General features: G+C 43.9%; 1 protein-coding gene across 1 annotated transcript in view; it reads left to right on the plus strand.

Annotated features, from left to right (window-relative positions):
- The window catches only part of ABI3BP (ABI family member 3 binding protein), a 1,978,933-nt gene that overhangs the window by 932,137 nt on the left and 1,028,496 nt on the right, over window positions 1–18,300 (plus strand). The window contains exon 6 of the mRNA XM_085622401.1: window positions 2,809–2,882. Within this exon, the coding sequence (XP_085478527.1) occupies window positions 2,809–2,882 (74 nt within the window). The remainder of the gene's footprint in view (window positions 1–2,808; window positions 2,883–18,300) is intronic.

Consider the following 18,300-nt stretch of genomic DNA (forward strand, 5'->3'; position numbering starts at 1 on the left):
ATGATGAATGTCTGCACCTAAATTTAAATGACCATCACATACAATGTTAACCAGTGTATGCACTTAACAAAGTAGACATTAAAGAAATGATTTTAGTCAGAAACATTGCTAGGAATCAAACAATTGCAAAGGGGAATTAATGCCATGACTAACTTGGTGAAATCAAATTTATGGATATATTCCAATGAGATGAGTATCTTAATATAATTTAAAAGCCAAAAGGTAGTCCATAAAGTTCCAACAAAGTACTTTGCACTGCTGTGTGGTGGCACAAAGCTTGCCTCCTAATTCTCTTGCAAGGAAAGGCGCATCTAGTGGGCAGACCAGGCACCTCAAAGATCTTACTTGGGGGTGTTTTGGAAAGGATGGTCTTCAGTTTGGGAGGGGGATTTACTATTGGGAGGGGTACTTTTGGTTTTAGTAGGGGTGGTTTCTGTTTTAGAAGGGGTGGGTTCGGATGTGTTAGGGGTGGGTTGTGGTGTGGAAGGTGTAGTTTTGCTTTTAGTAGGGGTGGATTTGGGTTTGAAAGGAGAGAGGGCAAGAGTAAATAGTACATCTACTATGGGAAAATGGGTAGGATGTTTGACAGGGAGTTGGGTTTGGGGGATAAAGGGAGTGGCACTATTTACAAACAGTCCCAGGGTCCCTGATCCTGAGATATGTGGAAATGTGTGGGATCTTTATTGGTTTTGCATGGAAAAGCTACAGCAAGGCCCATGAAACACATCTTTGACGTAGGATGAGTGAATGCTACACCTTGCTCTGGCTTGCCTCCCTGTATATCTGTGAGGCCATGAAGGCTGACTTTTCATTACCTCATTGAGATGGGTTGAACAGTGATACTCCAGCAGCGCAGTTCATTTGTACATGTGGCACACAGTGGCGTAGGCAGTTTCAACATGTGTGACTTGTAGGATTGTGTTGAGCATATGCCATATAGTATGGTTCAATTATGTCGGCCCACACCTACTACGTATGCAGTACCTCATTCAACCCAACACTCATATGTCAACGTATTCCAACATATTTGACTGTCATGAGGTCTGTCATGTGCTTCAGAAGTACTTACCAACCAGTAGGCCATTCCCATATGTCCCATTCAGGAAACGCTCACTGATGGTGGAATGACGGAAGATGAAGGAATCATGAGCACTGCCAGGGTACTTTGCGAGGACATTGATTGAGAGGCCCAGATGGTACATGATTGCCTGCACATTCATGGAAAGTGTGTGCTTCCTATTGCGGTGCAGGTCTGATGAAGCCACTGAAGGCACAAGTTACACATGTATGCAGCCCATTGCCCCAACAAATGTGGAAATCTATCAATGGCATAAAAGCCTTGCTTGTTTTCCTGTTGTTTCTGCATTGTGTTGGGGAAGATGAGGTACTGGGGTGAGAGGCTTATGATGGCATCAAGGATGTAGGGGAGGAATGCTGAAAAGGATGGCTGGGATTCTTCAGCCACTCTGGCTGTGGTGGGTTTGAACGTTTCAGACGCCAGCATGTGTAGGACAGCCAGTAGCTTGGCCTGCAGAGGGATGTTGGTGCAATGCAGCAATGTTGGCTGCAGCCTTGGTGGAATCTGGTGCAGGAGGCGGACAACGGACTCCCTCTTGAGCCTGTAATGGGCAATTACATCCTCCTCCCTGAGGTCAATGACGGTAATCCTCTGGCGGTATGTCTGCTCCCTTCTCCTGTGCTGCTTCCGTGGTGATGGTGGTGGTAGTGGTGGAGGTGGTGGTGGTCTTCTTGGTGCTCCGAGCTGCAGTAGGAGTAGGTCCCTGGTGCCATTAAACTTGCCAGATTGATTTGAGTATGTTCTGCTTTTAAACTAGTGGACATTCGTCATTTTTATGGCTGGTTTGCCATAGCGGAAAATGTTTGCCTCTATTGGGACTTTTGCCAAAGTAGTGTGATTTTCCCGAATCGTTGTAAATACGGCAGCATCAGTTCTGCATGGCTTTTTAAGGGTGGAACGCCTACCTTGCATATTATTATCGCTATCTGCCACATCCGAATCTGGCAATGGGTAAAAACTGGGCGCAGGAGTGGCAAAAGGGAAGCTAAAGACCTCTCGCATAACTGTAAATATGGCGCCAAAAGAGAGGCGCCTCAGCGTAAAAAACTGACGCTGCAGCAGCGCTAGCACCGAGTAAATATGCCCCCAGGTGCAAAAACACTCGGCCATTTGTAATTGGACGGAGTGGAATTCCGGCTCGTAACTGGGCCCTATGTTTTTATGCCGATCAACACTTGCATTCTACCTTTTAAGATGCAGGCACCTGCTCATAGCCATCTCCATTTTTCCATGTTAAGCAACTTCAGGTGGAATATTTTGTCATGGTAGAAAAACATAAGTGCTGTTGTTTACCTGATAATGCCTGGGAAACATTTTTGTGAGAATATACTGATGTTTTATGGCACTAAAGACATCTTGAGAGTTTCTTCTTAAAAAGTGTAATTTCTGGAGAAAAGAATATGTAGTAATGCCAAAGAAAACTAATAGAGATCTAACAAAAGCTTCTAAAAATGAGATTACTTCCACAGCCAATATTGTGTACCCAATTCTATGAACCACGTACCTGTTTACTAAGGTATTTGTGTATTGTGAAGCACATTCTGGAGCATTCGAGGTCTTCAAAAACTCTTCTAATGTATAAATAGGCAACATTTAATTCAATGGGATTGTTTGATCAATGTGTTGTTTATGAATGCAAGATTGCATTTCTTTTGACAAGCAAATACTCTTGCAATAAAAGATTTATATATTAAACGTGAACTGAGCATGTCCTCTTTCTCTTGTTACAGCGAAACACAAAATAAATGGTGGAAATGGGCACATCCAAAACACTTATAATGCGCCCAAAGGACACATACTACAGGTAGGCACAAATGTGACTATCCTCACTTTATTTCAACTGGTTCTTCTGAAAGTGTATTTCCGTGTCTGAATTATTTTATCACATACATTATTCTATAGAATACTTCCTTCTATGTTCTTTTGCGGCGCTCATGAATATTTAAGATAAATATGCAGCCCTCATTTCTAGCAGATATGCAGCATGGGAAAAGCAGCCCAACCGCCTCCTCACGTTTGAAATGTCTCTAGAGTATTTTTGTCGGGTGTTAAACCCATGCAGAGAACAGCAAGAGCCACATTGCTCCATGCAGTGCTGCGCTATCCCCTTCCTTGCAATACACCAGGCATAGCAACCTATACGTGATAAATTGGAACTAAATTAATACATTCTCGTTATTTTACTGCGCAACTGTAACATACAAGGAAACTGTATACTCACAGTACCTCCAGGGTTCCCGTACTTATACTCAGGGCCATTGGAAATATGCGATTGTGCAGCCTTGGCGATTTTAGCATATTTATAGAGTTGCTGCATTTGCCACATAATTCATTAGCAGTCGTATAATCATCAGGCTAAAAAAAAAAGATTTCTAGCTCAAACGGTTCAAAAGTTACTACAAATGCAGCGACACGTGTTGTTGCACAGTGGGAGCCCTTTGACAAAGCTGGACTGATCACCTTTCAGATGCTTATTGCTATATGTTGGTATTAAGCTGGTACAGATGAGGTGAAACCAATGCCCAGACAGTTTTGCCAAGTTTAAAAATGACGAAATAATGAAGTAATACTATTACAAAATGTGCCGCATAATATGCATATCTTGCCGAATAATTAACTCAACTCTGCTGCATAATTTGGCCCTCTCCTGCTGCATAATTTCAGTGGCCATGCTTATACTATAAGCAGCTGGAGCTATTTGACCCTTGGGGGTTTTCACGCCACACTCCAGAGTTTTTTTGTGATATTTAGGACAGTTTGTGGTTTTGGCGTGATAACGTTTCCCCCAGAAGATATCCAGACTAAGTTTGCTTCCTTTTTTAGTCTTGGTACAAACTATCTTGTCATAAATATATTAAAAATTAGCATAAAGAAGTTTAGAGTGGGCGTATGGCCAGCCCTCATCCGGCATTGCTTTTCATGTGTTTTTCATGATTTGCCATTGTTTTTTGATGGGCTCTCTTTCAAGACTAAGGCACTTAGAGAATTATTACATCAAGTAGCCCTTTTATTAAAATGCAACATGATGTGTTGCTTTACTCAGTCAATGTTGTTTGTATTTACTTTGCTGAACAGTGACATTTTATTTGTTGACTTTTGACTTTACTGCTTGCTTTTTTGGATGCCTAATGCTGACATAAAATTAAATTACAATACCCCTCACTAACCACTCTTGCACATCCTTTTGTTTTAGTTTGCTGTTATAGTAACATGTTGTACTTACAGCTTTTTTGTTCACAAAGTAAAGATGTTCAGGTAGCAGGCTATCTCAAAGATAAACCAACATAACAGGTCCATTGACAGAAGTATCTACTGTGCAATATTTTTCTGTGCATGTCTTCACCATAACACTTCTCTTTGAGGATACAGAATAACTCGAATGCACTACATTGACACACCCCAGCGAGACCACAACTCCCAGCAGCCTCCGGTACTGGGAGTAGGACTGCCTTGTTTTTCCAGCTGTTCCTGCTGTGGGCCCCTTTTTAGAGGGCACACGCTCCCACTTCACGGGACTACATTGATCCTCCCTAACGCGACCACAACTCCCAGAAGCCACTGCTACTGGGAGCAGGACAACCTTGTTCTTCCTGCTGTTCCCCTTGTGGGCCCCTACTTAGAGGGCACCGCCGCCGCTTCTTGGGACAAAATTGACCCTCTCCAGTGAGACCACAACTCCCAGAGCACCCTCTGCTACTGAGAGTAGGACTTTCTTGTTTCTCCCGCCATTCCTGATGTGGGCCCCTACTTAGAGGGCACCCGCTTCCGCTTTGTGTGCCTGAAGGAGACTAGGCTGGGACACTCCTCTTCACGTGACTCCCAGCCAAGGTATTGTGCCCCCTGTCCCTGTGCTTCTGTTGTGCCTGTTCCTGCATTCCCTGCTATCCCTTTCCCTGTGCTGCTGCTGTTCCTGTCCCTGAGCTGCCTACTGTCGCTGTGCTACCTGCTGTCCCTGTGCTGCTGCTGTCCTTATGTTGCCTGCTGTCCCTGTGATGCCTGCTGTCCCTGCACCGCTGCTGTCCCTGTGCTTCCTGCTGTCCCTGTGCTGCCTGCTGTCCCTGCACTGCTGATGTCCCTGTGCTTCTTGCTGTCCTTGTGCTTCCTGTTTTTCCTGTCCCTGCACTGCTGCTATCCCTGTCCCTGTCCTACCTGCTATCCCGCTACTTGCTGTCCCCGCAGAGCCCGATGTCCCTGCACTGCATCCTGTCCTTGCGCTGTCTGCTGTCCCTGCACCACCTGCTGTTCCTGTCCCCGCGCTGCCTGCTGTCCGTGTGCTGCCTGCGGTCCGTGTGCTGCCTGCAGTCCCTCCACTGCTGCTGTCCCTGCACTGCCTGCTGTACCTGTCCCTGCGCTGCCTGCTGTCCTTGTGCTGCATGCTGTCCCCGCGCTGCTGCTCTCCCTACCCTGCCTGCTGTCCCTGCACTGCCCACTCCAGATCCCTGCCTGGCACCCTGGACCACTAAGACCACCCACAAGAACCTCTAATGGAGACCAGCACAGACACACTGCCAACGCACTGATGACTGGACAACGACCAGCGCCAGAACCTCTGGCCTTCCCGCCACCCAACGATACACCATAAAGGTACTCCTGGACCTTGACCCCAGATGCCAAAACAGCTGCATCTCCTCCTCCCCATGATCCACCAAAGGGCCCTTCACTTACCGATACTGCCACTTCTCCTGTGACACAACCTATGAAAGATCTTGCACCTCTCCTGCCCACAAGACCTAGAACACCCTGCAACCGCTCCACTGTATCCTGCTCAACACCTGCTCACTCTGCAAACGCGCCACGGAAATCTGGGACACCATCACCACCCTCTCCAGGGATGTTGCCTTCATCACCGAAAAGTGTCTCAACCCCTCCTCGAACCCCCACATCGCCACTCCCAAAGACTTCAAGATGATATACCAAGACTGCACCAACAAACAAGGCGGACGCATCACCATCATCTTCAAGGAAACCATCAGATGCACCATCACCAATGAAGACACTACACCTCTCATGGAACACCTCAACTTCCTATTACAAACTGACGTGTAGACCATTTTTAGTGGCACCCTCACCTACAGACCACTGGGGCCCCAAGCAACTTTCCGTTATTCCATCCCTAACCTCATTGTCCCCCTAGCAATCGACTCTTACCACTACATCCTACTCGGTCGACCTCAACTTCTACATCGACAACCCTAACAATGCCAACTTTATCACCTTCCTACAGAACCTGAGCAACATCAGCCTCACCCAACTGATCACCGACCCCACGCACAAAGTCGGACACACACTCAACCCCATTTTTACCTTAAGCGGCAGAATCAAATTCAGCCACACCACAGAACCCACCTTGACCGACCACACCATCACACACCTCACCATCACCAGCGCCCATTACTTTCACCAGGCATCAGATCTCCTCCCACTGCAGCTGGAGCAAGGCTACCAAAACGCAGTGGTCACAGGCCCTCCCCACCTTCCAACCCGAGGCCTCAACAGACCTCAACCAAGCTCTCCAGAACTTCACCACCTGGACCACAGACAGCGCCGACAGAGTTGCCCCAGTGAAGCCCACGAAATCCAACAAGACCTCCAAACATGCCAGCTGGTACATCCCAGAACTCAGGACCACCAAGTGCAACTGCCACCTACTGAAGAAATGCTGTTGCACCACCAAGAACCCAGTTGACAGAGCAGCTCACAAAGCAGCCCTCAGCAACTATCATTGGCACATCAGAGAAGCCAAGAAAGTAGCCATCACCACCCGCATCGAATCCACATCCATCTACACCAAGGAGCTCTTCAAAATAGTCAAAGAATTTGTCAACCCAACAGCCATGGATGGAGAACTCCAACTACCCCTCACAAGAACTCTGAGAAACACTCTCACACTACTTCCACAGCAAGATCACCAACATCTACATCAACTTCAACATCCAACCCACCACCCTCAACCCCAACGAACTCAAGCTACCAGCGCACACCAGTCAAACCATTACCAAATGGCCACCGCTCAACACCCTGACTACCTCAGCCATCATGTCATTCATCCCCTCTGGGGCGCCCATTGACCCCTACCACCTCTTCAACCTCATAGCAAACCCTATCAGCACACAACTCACTGGCATTCACTGGCATCCTTAACATCTCCATCTCTACAGCAACCTTCCTGGATGAATGGAAACACACAGACGTAATATCCCTCCTAAAGAAATCCTCCACCAACCCCACCGATCTCAAAAACTATCATCCAATCTCCCTGCTCCCCTACCCGGCCAAAGTACTTGAGAAAGCCATCAACCAGCAGCTCTCTGAACTCCTAGAACTGAATCACCTACTGGATGCTTCTTAATCGGGATTCCGTGCCAACCACAGCGCTGTGACCATGCAGGCGCTGCCACAGACTACATCAGAACACTTGCCGACCATGGAGAAACTGTGGCCCTGATCCTCCTTGTACTCTCTGCAGCATTTAACACAGTATCCCACAACACCCTCATCAACAGACTCTACAACATAGGCATACAGCAAGACGCCCTCAGATGGATAACCTCCTAACCTTACAGGACGCACACAGAGCATCTCACTGCCGCCCTTCATCTCCGCACCAAAAGACATCATATGCTGAGTACCACAAGGATCATCTCTCAGCCCCACCCTGTTCAACATCTACATGACCCCTCTCACAGACGTCGTCAGATCCCAAGGACTCAACATAATCTCCTCCGCAGACGGCACTCAACTGATCCTCTCGCTCACCGAGGAAACCTCCAACGCCAAAAGCAACTTCTGCAATGCCATGACCAACGTAGCCAAATTGATGAGAGACAATTGCCTCCAACACATCTCTGACAAAACTGAAGTACTGATCTTCTGGTAGAACATCTCTGCATGGGACCAAAGCCTGTTGGCCTGCAGAATCAGACCCACACCCACACCTACTGACCTTGCTCGCAACCTCAGAATCATACTTGACAGCCATGTGACCATGAAGCGACAAGTCAATGCAATGACCTTCTCCTGCTTCCACACACTTCACATGCTCCACAGAATATTAAGATGGATCCCAATCATCACCAGAAAGACCATCACCCAGGCCCTTATCACGAGCCGCCTCAGCTATGGCAATGCCCTCTATGCCGGCATCTCCACTCAGGTCCTCAGAAGACTGCAGACCTTACAGAACGCGGAAGCCAGACTCATCCTGGACCTCCCCAAACGATCCAATATCATCCCCCACCTGAGAGACCTCCACTGGCTCCCCATTTAGAAGAGATGCCAGTTCAAGATCCTCACGCATGCATACAAAGCCCTCCACGACCTAGGACCTGCCTACCTCAACCATTTGCCCTCGCACACACACCCGCATCCGTCGATGTCGCAGCAGTGGCCGTTCCTTTTTCTACATCACTGCCAAGACGTGGAACGACCTCCCCTACCAGCTCCGCACAGCCCCCTCGCTAACTGCCTTCAGGAAGAGACTCAAGACCTGGCTCTTTGACGGAGACACAGCACCCAGATACCCCTAGGGGGGACAGTGTTGTGCTTTACAAATGCAGATTGATCTGTTCAGCAAAGGGATGCTTTCTAAATCATTATTATCAAAATCATTATGATTAAAACACATCTACATGCATGTAAGCTACTTTTCTAAAAGCAAAAATGGTGCTTAATTAAAAACACTACACTACGTTTTGCTCCTGATGTAAGCATGAAATATAGGGAAAATATATCCAAACATAAACATTTAAGTACCAACCAACATTGTATTCTGTCCTGCCATATCTCAACTACCATACCAAAACAACCTTACGTAACCAAAAATACCTACCAACTGTTACCATACCTAAACTAAAACCAAAGGAAGTGATGGACGGAGTGTTGAACATTGCAAGCACTCACCCCCAGTCAACTGATCTGGGTTTAATCCATCACCGTTCTTTAGCCCACTCTGCCACCCCAGTTCAGACATAGCCATATGCAAATCAGTCTGACCCTGTGCCTCATGGGAACAGTCCAGCCCGAACTGCCAAGCCATGTCTTCCCTGGACCGGAAACAAGCTTCCTAGGACCGGTTTCTGGCATTTCAGCCGTCTTCAGCCAGACTTGCTTGAATCCAGTGGCAAAATGAGCAAGGGACTCACGTCTGAGCATACCCTGCCAACTTATGGCGAACAAAGCAAAAACCAAAGGAAGTGATGGACGGAGTGTTGAACATTGCAAGCACTCACCCCCAGTCAACTGATCTGGGTTTAATCCATCACCGTTCTTTAGCCCACTCTGCCACCCCAGTTCAGACATAGCCATATGCAAATCAGTCTGACCCTGTGCCTCATGGGAACAGTCCAGCCCGAACTGCCAAGCCATGTCTTCCCTGGACCGGAAACAAGCTTCCTAGGACCGGTTTCTGGCATTTCAGCCATCTTCAGCCAGGCTTGCTTGAATCCAGTGGCAAAATGAACAAGGGACTCACGTCTGAGCTCACTTTGCCACCTGAGATCACAGCGTTTGAACAGGCAGTTTCCAATGATATTGAAGCTTTCATGGAACCAAAGCGTTTTAAGAACATGAAGGTCGGTGAGTTTCAAGCTTTACACTCCTTGCAAGCCAACACGAACATTGTGATAAAATCAGCAGACAAAGGTGGCGGAGTAGTAATTCAAGACACCACTGCCTATGACAGGGAATGTAGACGCCTCCTGGATGATACTATCAGTTACACTCCCCTAGTTGCGGATCCCACCCAAGAACTCCGGAGTACCATTCATGATTTGGTCGAGAACGCAGAACTCCAGGGTTTTATCACTAAACAGGAAGCAACTTTCCTCACAACCAGTGAGGGCACCATCCCTTACTTCTATACGCTTCCAAAAACTCACAAGAACAGAATACCCCCTCCTGGACGTCCCATAGTTTCTGGGATTGGTTCACTGCTGGAACCCCTGTCACGTTACTGTGATTTTTTCTTGAAACCGCTTATCCAGTCAACTAGTACCTACCTCAAGGATACGAAAAGTTTATTGGCTCTTCTCCAGGAGATCACACTCCCTGATGGAGTCGTTTTCCTGGTGACCATGGACATTGAAAGTCTCTATACCTGCATTCCCCAGGACGACACCATTGATGTAATCAGGAGCACTCTAGAGTCTAGCACTTGGAACTACACAACTCCACGTGAATTTGTGATCGCATGTGCTGCCCTTGCATTAAAAAGAAATTTCTTTGAATACAAGGGCGATCTGTTCTTACAGTCAACAGGCACATCGATGGGCAGCACTTTTGCGCCTTCGGTAGCCGGGTTGTATGTGTTCGATTTCGAATGCAAATTCATCCTAGCTCCACAAAACCCTTTTTCGTCCAATATATTCTTTTGGAAAAGATATATTGATGATGTTTTGATCATTTGGCAGGGTTCAGAGGAATCCCTCCTTGATTTTTTCAACTGGGTGAATGCATGCGATCCTCACCTTAAGTTCACACATACTCATGACAAAGATGAGATGATTTTCCTGGATGTGGTCATCACCAGGACAGGCGATACTCTTCAAACCAAAACTCACCATAAACCGACGGCAAAAAACAACCTGCTACATTTCACTAGTTACCACTCACGTCCACTGAGGGAAAACCTCCCTTTTGGCCAAAATCTTCGTCTCCGTCGTAATTGCAGTGATGTTTCCACATACAAAAAACAAGCCAATGAACTTACTGGAAAATTGAAAGATCGTGGCTACCCTGATAAAATACTTTCAACGAGTAACAAACGAGCACGCAATCAAAACAGGGAAGCACTTTTGGAAGTTCATGAGAAAGACGATCAGGACTCTATACCTCTCACTTGCGTTACAACTTACAACGCAGCATCCAATGCAGTAAGCAAGTCCATCAAGAAACATTGGAATATCCTGACAAGCAACAAACATGACTGGGAGAAACCCTTGTTTTCTTATAAAAGAGCAAGGAGCCTTAAGGACTCCTTGGTACATACCCGTCTGAAAGTCCAGGATAAGAACCAAGACCAGTCCATCGTCAGTGCGTGGGGCCTTCCCCCCATTGTTGGCCACTACCCCTGTGGCTCATGCAGTGTCTGCCATCTGACATCCCCCTCGAAATATCTAATACTCGAACAAGGTAAACAGTGGATGCAGAAAATGCACACTAATTGCAATTCCACTGATGTGGTTTACTTAATCACTTGCCCATGCGGACTGAAATACGTCGGCATGACAAGTAGAAAAATCAAACAGCGCATCTGCGAACATCGCAGCACCATTCGGTGTCGCAAGCTGAGTACAAATCTGACGGAACATTTTTTGCTGTTAAACCATACAACAAATGACATGAAGTGGTCAATCATTGAAAAACTGAAGCCTGGACCAAATACCCAACAGTTACTATTCGAAAAAGAACAACGTTGGGTTTATCGTTTATCCACTCATCTTAAGGGTCTGAATGACAATATCCCATGGGGTTCCATATTAAAACACTGATTTGCTGACCCAACCTAGCCAGTTTGGCGAAAATACCTAAATAGCCTCCGTGTAGCCTTTTTCCTTTTTTCCTTTACAGCTTTTGACTTGCCATTTTCCCTTGTCAACCCCCAACATCAGGGTGACACAGTTTGTCTTTGATTGAGACTCTCCATAGACAGTTAAAATATTTGGCATATGCGCCTTGCGTTTCATGTTCCCTTCTAAACGGCGTGTTTTCTTATAAAAAATCTCTTAAACCAACATCATGGTTATCTTGAGCATTATAAGCCTGTTGAATAAAGCAAGCCAGTTCAAATTCCCCATTACGAAGGAAGAACCAATCGGAACGCGCATACTAACTTTCTGAACACACGCCCCTTTGGACTGCATCACACGCATACGTGCGTCGATACAATCACGTGACGGGAACCACGGAGTATTTACTTCCGCGTTCCCCATTCACTCACTAATATCCGGGCCGAGGAGGACAGATCGAGGTTGATCACGGGAGTGTGCGAGCATGGAAGTAAGTTGGCGAACCATTCCTTGACACAGCACTAGGTTCTTTTCAACTTGACTTTCTTAACAGATCAAAACAATTTATTGTTTGTCTTCCATTTTGGCAGATACTATAGCTCACTACCCCCCTCTCGGACCCATGATGTTAGTAGCACCAAGTACATAAGTAAGAAGATCAACTCGTTTATCCATGCAGCTGTTTTTACAAATATTTTTAAAACGCTAGACATGCTCTGGAGCAACGGCGCCTGGCAAACACCTCAGACGCTTGTTTTTAGCATGCCTACCACCTCACGAGTCCGCTATTTCTTCGGCATACACAGCGGCTAAATAGCCACTACGATTGCACTTTGTCTGTTGCCTTGACACCACATAATGTAATCGAACGCAGGCACAATTAGTATATAGGGTCTTATGGAAACACCTTGATATTTCTATAAGTCCTTTTCTTGCGACGAGTAATCACTCGTGTTTGGGCGTTTTAGCTATAATTGCTATTTGGACACCCACTCCCGCTCCACAGCACGGGATTATCAAATTATTTGTTCACTCAATCACGTAAAGAAGAATAAATGCAATCAACAAAGTTATGTCTCTTTATGTTTTTATATGTGTTATGTCTGTCTTTTTTCTTTTGCAGACATTCTTAGCCCCGGAATAATAGGATGGCTTTTCGGTAAAACCGTGAGTTTTACCATTTGATCTCCACAGGTTAGGGTGTGCCTTAGTGTGCGCATACCGCCGTGGAGACCCTTGTGGTCCTGATGAAAGCTTAGCCAACTGGGCAAATTAAGCAGAAACATGTCGACCTTATTACAAATTGGTTGAGCTCTGGTTAACCTAACAAACCTTTTAACTTCACTCCCTTTCACATTCAAAAACCAGCTCCGCTGTAATACAGGCGTTGCAGCACACCAGAGAGGCACTCGGCCTCTCTGGTGGGAACCCGATGATGAAGCATGTCACCAACGAGGTTGGTGAGTGAGGGTTCTTTTAACAAATCTTTTTGGTTTTTGCCCGTGCTCTTTTGCTCCTTTTTCCCTTGTCACTCTTTTGTTGTTTAACTGATCTAACCAGGGGGAACAAGAGTGATAGTCCCTCACCCTCTTTGTGTTTTTGAGATATCTTGCCACAATGTCAAACACAGGACCTGCACATGGGTGGGGATGGCATGTGTCCTGCAAGATTGAGGCTGCAGTAGTGGGTCTAAATCTACAATGAGATCATATATCATTTCTTCATTCAATCTATACTTCTCATAGATTTCCTCATCTGTCTGCCCCAACGCGCACTCTGAAAATGCGCTCCTGTCTCCTCCTTCTCCTCTGTGTTGCTGCTGTTAGCCTCATCCTCATCGCCATGACGTTGAGCGCTGCCAATGTGAAACATTCTGAGGCCTTCTAGGCCTGTTTAAATACTTTTCTGATTTTTCCAACCTGTTCTGAGTGTTTTCACATGGTTACCACCTAGTTTGATTTGGTGGTATTTTGCGAATGCAAAATTGTGATTCACTATTTTTTCACAATTTGCGACACTTCATGCTTTGCTTTGTGACTTCGCAACTGCTAATCGCAAATAAGGATTTGCTAAATATGGTAATCACTATTTTGGTAATCGCTAAATATAGCGAATACTTTGGACATTCTGTGATTTTGGTTGATGCATTGCTTGGTGCTATTTTGCAATCGCAAACGCTCATTTTTTGTGATTCGCACTGTTTGTGATCGCAAAATTGCTTGATGCATCTGGCCCTTAAATTCTATGCAGAGATTTAATGCTGTGTGGCATGGAATGAGGCAAGATTGATTGTAAAAGGGAAGGGAAAAGAAGGAGGAAAGGTGAAGGAGAAAAAGGGGGAAAAAACAGGAAAAAGAGGATTATTTTTTTTTTATATATTTTCCCTGATGATATGGTTTGTATCTGTATCTATATTTGTACTGAAAGCTGAATGCGATTATGTATGTATGTTTGCTTTACCTCCCTTGCAAAACAAAACAATAAAAAATTATTTAAAAAAAAAAAAGATAGCAAAAGGAATGTATATTGTATTCAAAGAACAGCCTGCAAATGATTGTGTCAAGGGTCATAGATTTATCGAGGAGTATAATAAGTGATAAGAAGCCTACATCAGCCATGGTGAAGTTATTATCCTACACTGTAAAAGTGTCAATTAGATTATTCAAATGACAATACAACCTATATGCCTTTAATAGTGCATGCAATATATTGAACAGCAGTGGAGAATAGTTTATGCAAGTCGATCCCTGAAGTTAAAAACTGTTAATGAACACAGGGACATTGTTGCTAAATATAGTATTTTACTGAGTCTAATGGTTCTATGAAAGGTCCAAAGTGAATTTAAGTAAGTGAAAGTGCATACCAGCTGAACGGTAGGACAAAAGGAGAGTCATGCTTAGTAGAAAAAATGACATCCAAGAGAGATTGCAATGGGGTGACCATACTAACTACAACAAATATAAACATATTAAGCAAAGAGATATAGCAAGCAGGATATGACCAGCTCTAAGGTTGGCAACTTTTGACCTTGTACACATACTGGATAGAAGGTAGAATAGAGGAAAGGACTGCTCTCAAGAGTAGTAGACATATTATGCCAAGGATAATGGAACAGAAAAATAGGTTTATCATCCTGGATGAAGAATTAAGTTAGAGAGAGACGTTCTGCATACAAATCTATGCCCTATAAAGGCTTCTAGGTTCAGTTAACGAATTAGCATAATTACTGTAATTGTTGTTCCTGGTCCCCAATGGGAACCTTCAGAAAACCTTGGCTCACTTGTATTCACATCAGGATCAATCATAGAATTGAAGAGCCACTCTGATCTCATGCACCCTGAAACATGGAATTACATAGAAACTTCTCAGACCTCAGCATAAATATCAGGATGGGCATGATAATCTCATGCACAACATATATGCATTCATGTCAGAAGGCTTAGATAGGGGAATGTATCTTACTTAATCACATCCAGTGACATTAAAGCTGGAGGAAGGTGAAACAAAAGTTTGGAAGTTTAGAAGTGGATTGACAAAATATTTTTGTCTCAGAAAAATCAACAGGCACAATCAGGTTCTTTCAATTGGCACATGACACAGGTGAGGTAGATGCAGTGGAACCTTGAACAACACTGAAAGTGGAGCTGTAGAAGGGTTTGAAAGGCTTCAGGGTGATAGATAAACTCCAGAATTCTTTACAAAATATAGGGAGGACTTATGAAGTTATTGCTCAGAAATCTAAACACTATGTGGAAAACAGATGGGAACATCACAGCAGCATGGTTGGAGGCTGTCATGGAGATTTTGCCAAAACCTGGAAAACATCCTGCTATCCTTGCATAACGTGTATTGCCAGGTACAGATCACATTGATAGGCAACGGGTTCAATAAAATGATGCCTCAAATCGTGCACACTGATCAGAAAATCTCCAGACGAGGAAAGATGATGGGATAATATAATTTGTCAATGATGATTCAATTCCTTATATGTAGGAGGCATTAATGGCTCTTCATGTGGAGAAAGTGTTCAACTATACTGAGAGACCATTCCTGCCAGCAACAATGCTTCCCTCAGATGTTAAGAGTTTATATATCAATCTATACTTGAGCCCCTCATCATGGATGTGAGTGGTTCCTTACAGATCCCTTCACAGGGGCAAAGATGTAATGTGAGGAAAAGAAGGAATGGATGACCATGTTTCTTTCTGCACAGACCATGTGCTACTATATATATAAAAGTTAAAGTGATGTTATAGATGGGTGAACATTTTTGTTAAAACGTAACATTTTATACAAAAAAACACTGACATTCCCCAATTGTAGTTAACTGAGCTAACCATAAATTGTGCCCCCGAAATGCACTATATCATCAAAGATATCATTAGTGATGTTATCAATGATGTTATAGAACATGTCATGAGTGCTGTAATATGTGAGGTCATAAGCTGTACATGTGCATAGGTTAAAGTGGAGTTATTTGTAGGTTTTCTAATAATAGAAAAAACTACTGATAAAAAACAAACATTTGAAGTGAGCAAATTCAGAGTGTTGATGGTGCTGTAGGGTGCTCCACATTAAGGAGCTGCTCTCCACCTAAAACTTGGGAACTACCCAGGGCTCCCTGCTTTCTTTTTTACATAATTTATGCTGTACTCTAAGCCTGAAAGGGCATTCTCTTGACTTACATCGAGTGCTCCCTTGGGTCTGGACAAAGGTTTATCGCTCTCACGATCTAATAAGAGCGAAGCATGTGTCGGGGGTTGCTTTTATTCTTTCCACGTTTAGTTGGATGGTATTTTAGCAACCCAAAGCTTTAATGCTATAATACTGTGCTTGGAATGGTAACAGCCTTTTTTTCATTTTTCATCTTGGCATGGATGGCACAAGCTAATTTTATGCATAAAGTCTTTGCTGCAAAAATGACAAAAGGCTTTGTCACTTCGAGCTCGACGTGAATGGCACTCTGCTAGATAAACAGACATTTGAAGTGAGAAGATTCAGAGTGGCATTGGTGGTGTGGGGTGCGCCACATAAAGGAGCTGCTCTCCACCTACATTTTAGGAACTACCCAGGGTTCCCTGCATTCTTTTTTGCATAGTTCATGGAAAACTCTAAGCCTCAAAAGGCAGTGTCAAATACTAACAGTACCTGGTTATTGATAAACATAGTTCTGTGTCTGGGCACAATATAAGCATGGATAAACATGAATATAAGAAAATACAGAAAAAACATGTGAGGCACAATAGTGAGGTGGACTCTGGGTGAAACTCCTTTTTATTGAAACTTTAAAAACAACTTACTATATTAGGCTATCATTGTTGCATATATATCAGTAAACATATATGTCAATAGTAGGCCCCATGGCACAATAAAGATTGATCTACTACCCAAACCCTTATATATCTTTAACTGTCTACCAATTGCACTTGTACACAGTAAGAGTGTGGTACTAGGATGTATTTGTCACAATATATACTGATATTAATATTGTCTACAAAAATATCACCTCCTTTTGAGTTAATAGAAAATCTAAACCAATGCCACAATATTTTTCTACACAATATTTAGGACACCATTTTTATTTCATACGCCATTTATATATATGATATTCTGACATAAAACGAAGGTGGAAGCAAATAAATGCATTACACTATAATGGCTAACCCTGAAATGCCCACATTCCGCATTGGAGAAAAGAGGTAAAAGAAGTAAGGACAATGGAGCTTATAACAATCAAATACAATTCTGCACTAAAAAACTGTGATGGAATGGCTATTAAATGGGTGCTTACTTAAAGAGGCCCAACGGTGTTTCACGCATGATCCCATATCTTACTGAATTGAAAAGAGCGGGAGCGTCAGCCTAGTCCCTAACCTCTTAAACGTTTTAATGATCAGGGTGTGGCAACTTAAGTTTTCCAAAAAACAGAAAAAAAGACTAGTGACTCAATCAATCAAAGTACGCGTTATTCAGTTTTTGAAAAAAACAACAATAAAAGCGTAACACCATAAAATAATACATCAGCTAAAATCCAATAGTCAATAAATACAGAGAATTATTTTTACGTACAATATAAAAAACATGAAAACTTCTCAAGATGAGCAGACACAACTAACACAGTACATCTTAAGAAAAAATAACCACCTCAGATCTTATAGGGTGCCTAGTCACAACTATTTCTCAACCTTACAGCGACTTTCAGAAGGCTAAGTACATTAAAAATTCTATCTCGCAGGAGCAACTACAGATACATAAGGGCAGGTCGGACTTGAAGGAAATTCACTTTTTTAAGGGTAGTAATAATATACGCCGTCCTGGGCATTGCATACAAATTACAAAACATAGTAAAATGGAGAGTATCCTGCAGGGACTTGATGTCGCAGCCACAGAATATAAGTTTGACTAGTGACTCATATTTTGTTATTTTATATTTTCTTATAAAATGTTGAGTTTCTTTCGTTATCCGAAACTGCTGAGATGAACCCCCAGGGTGATGAGAGGTGCAGAATAGACAGTTTTAGCCAAGATGTATTTCTACATCTTTGCATGTTTCAGCATACGAAGCCAGGGGAGACGAATCCTGAAAGAGACAGCCAGGAATTGTCTCCAATATTTCGTTAAAAAAACTAGGACTTGGATGCAGTTTCTATTTGATTTCCAGAGACAATCAACTTGTAAATATAAAAATTTGTATTTTATTTCCAGCAACAACACAAA

This window comes from Triturus cristatus, chromosome 8 (genome assembly GCF_964204655.1).
Source record: "Triturus cristatus chromosome 8, aTriCri1.1, whole genome shotgun sequence".
NCBI lineage: Eukaryota > Metazoa > Chordata > Amphibia > Caudata > Salamandridae > Triturus > Triturus cristatus.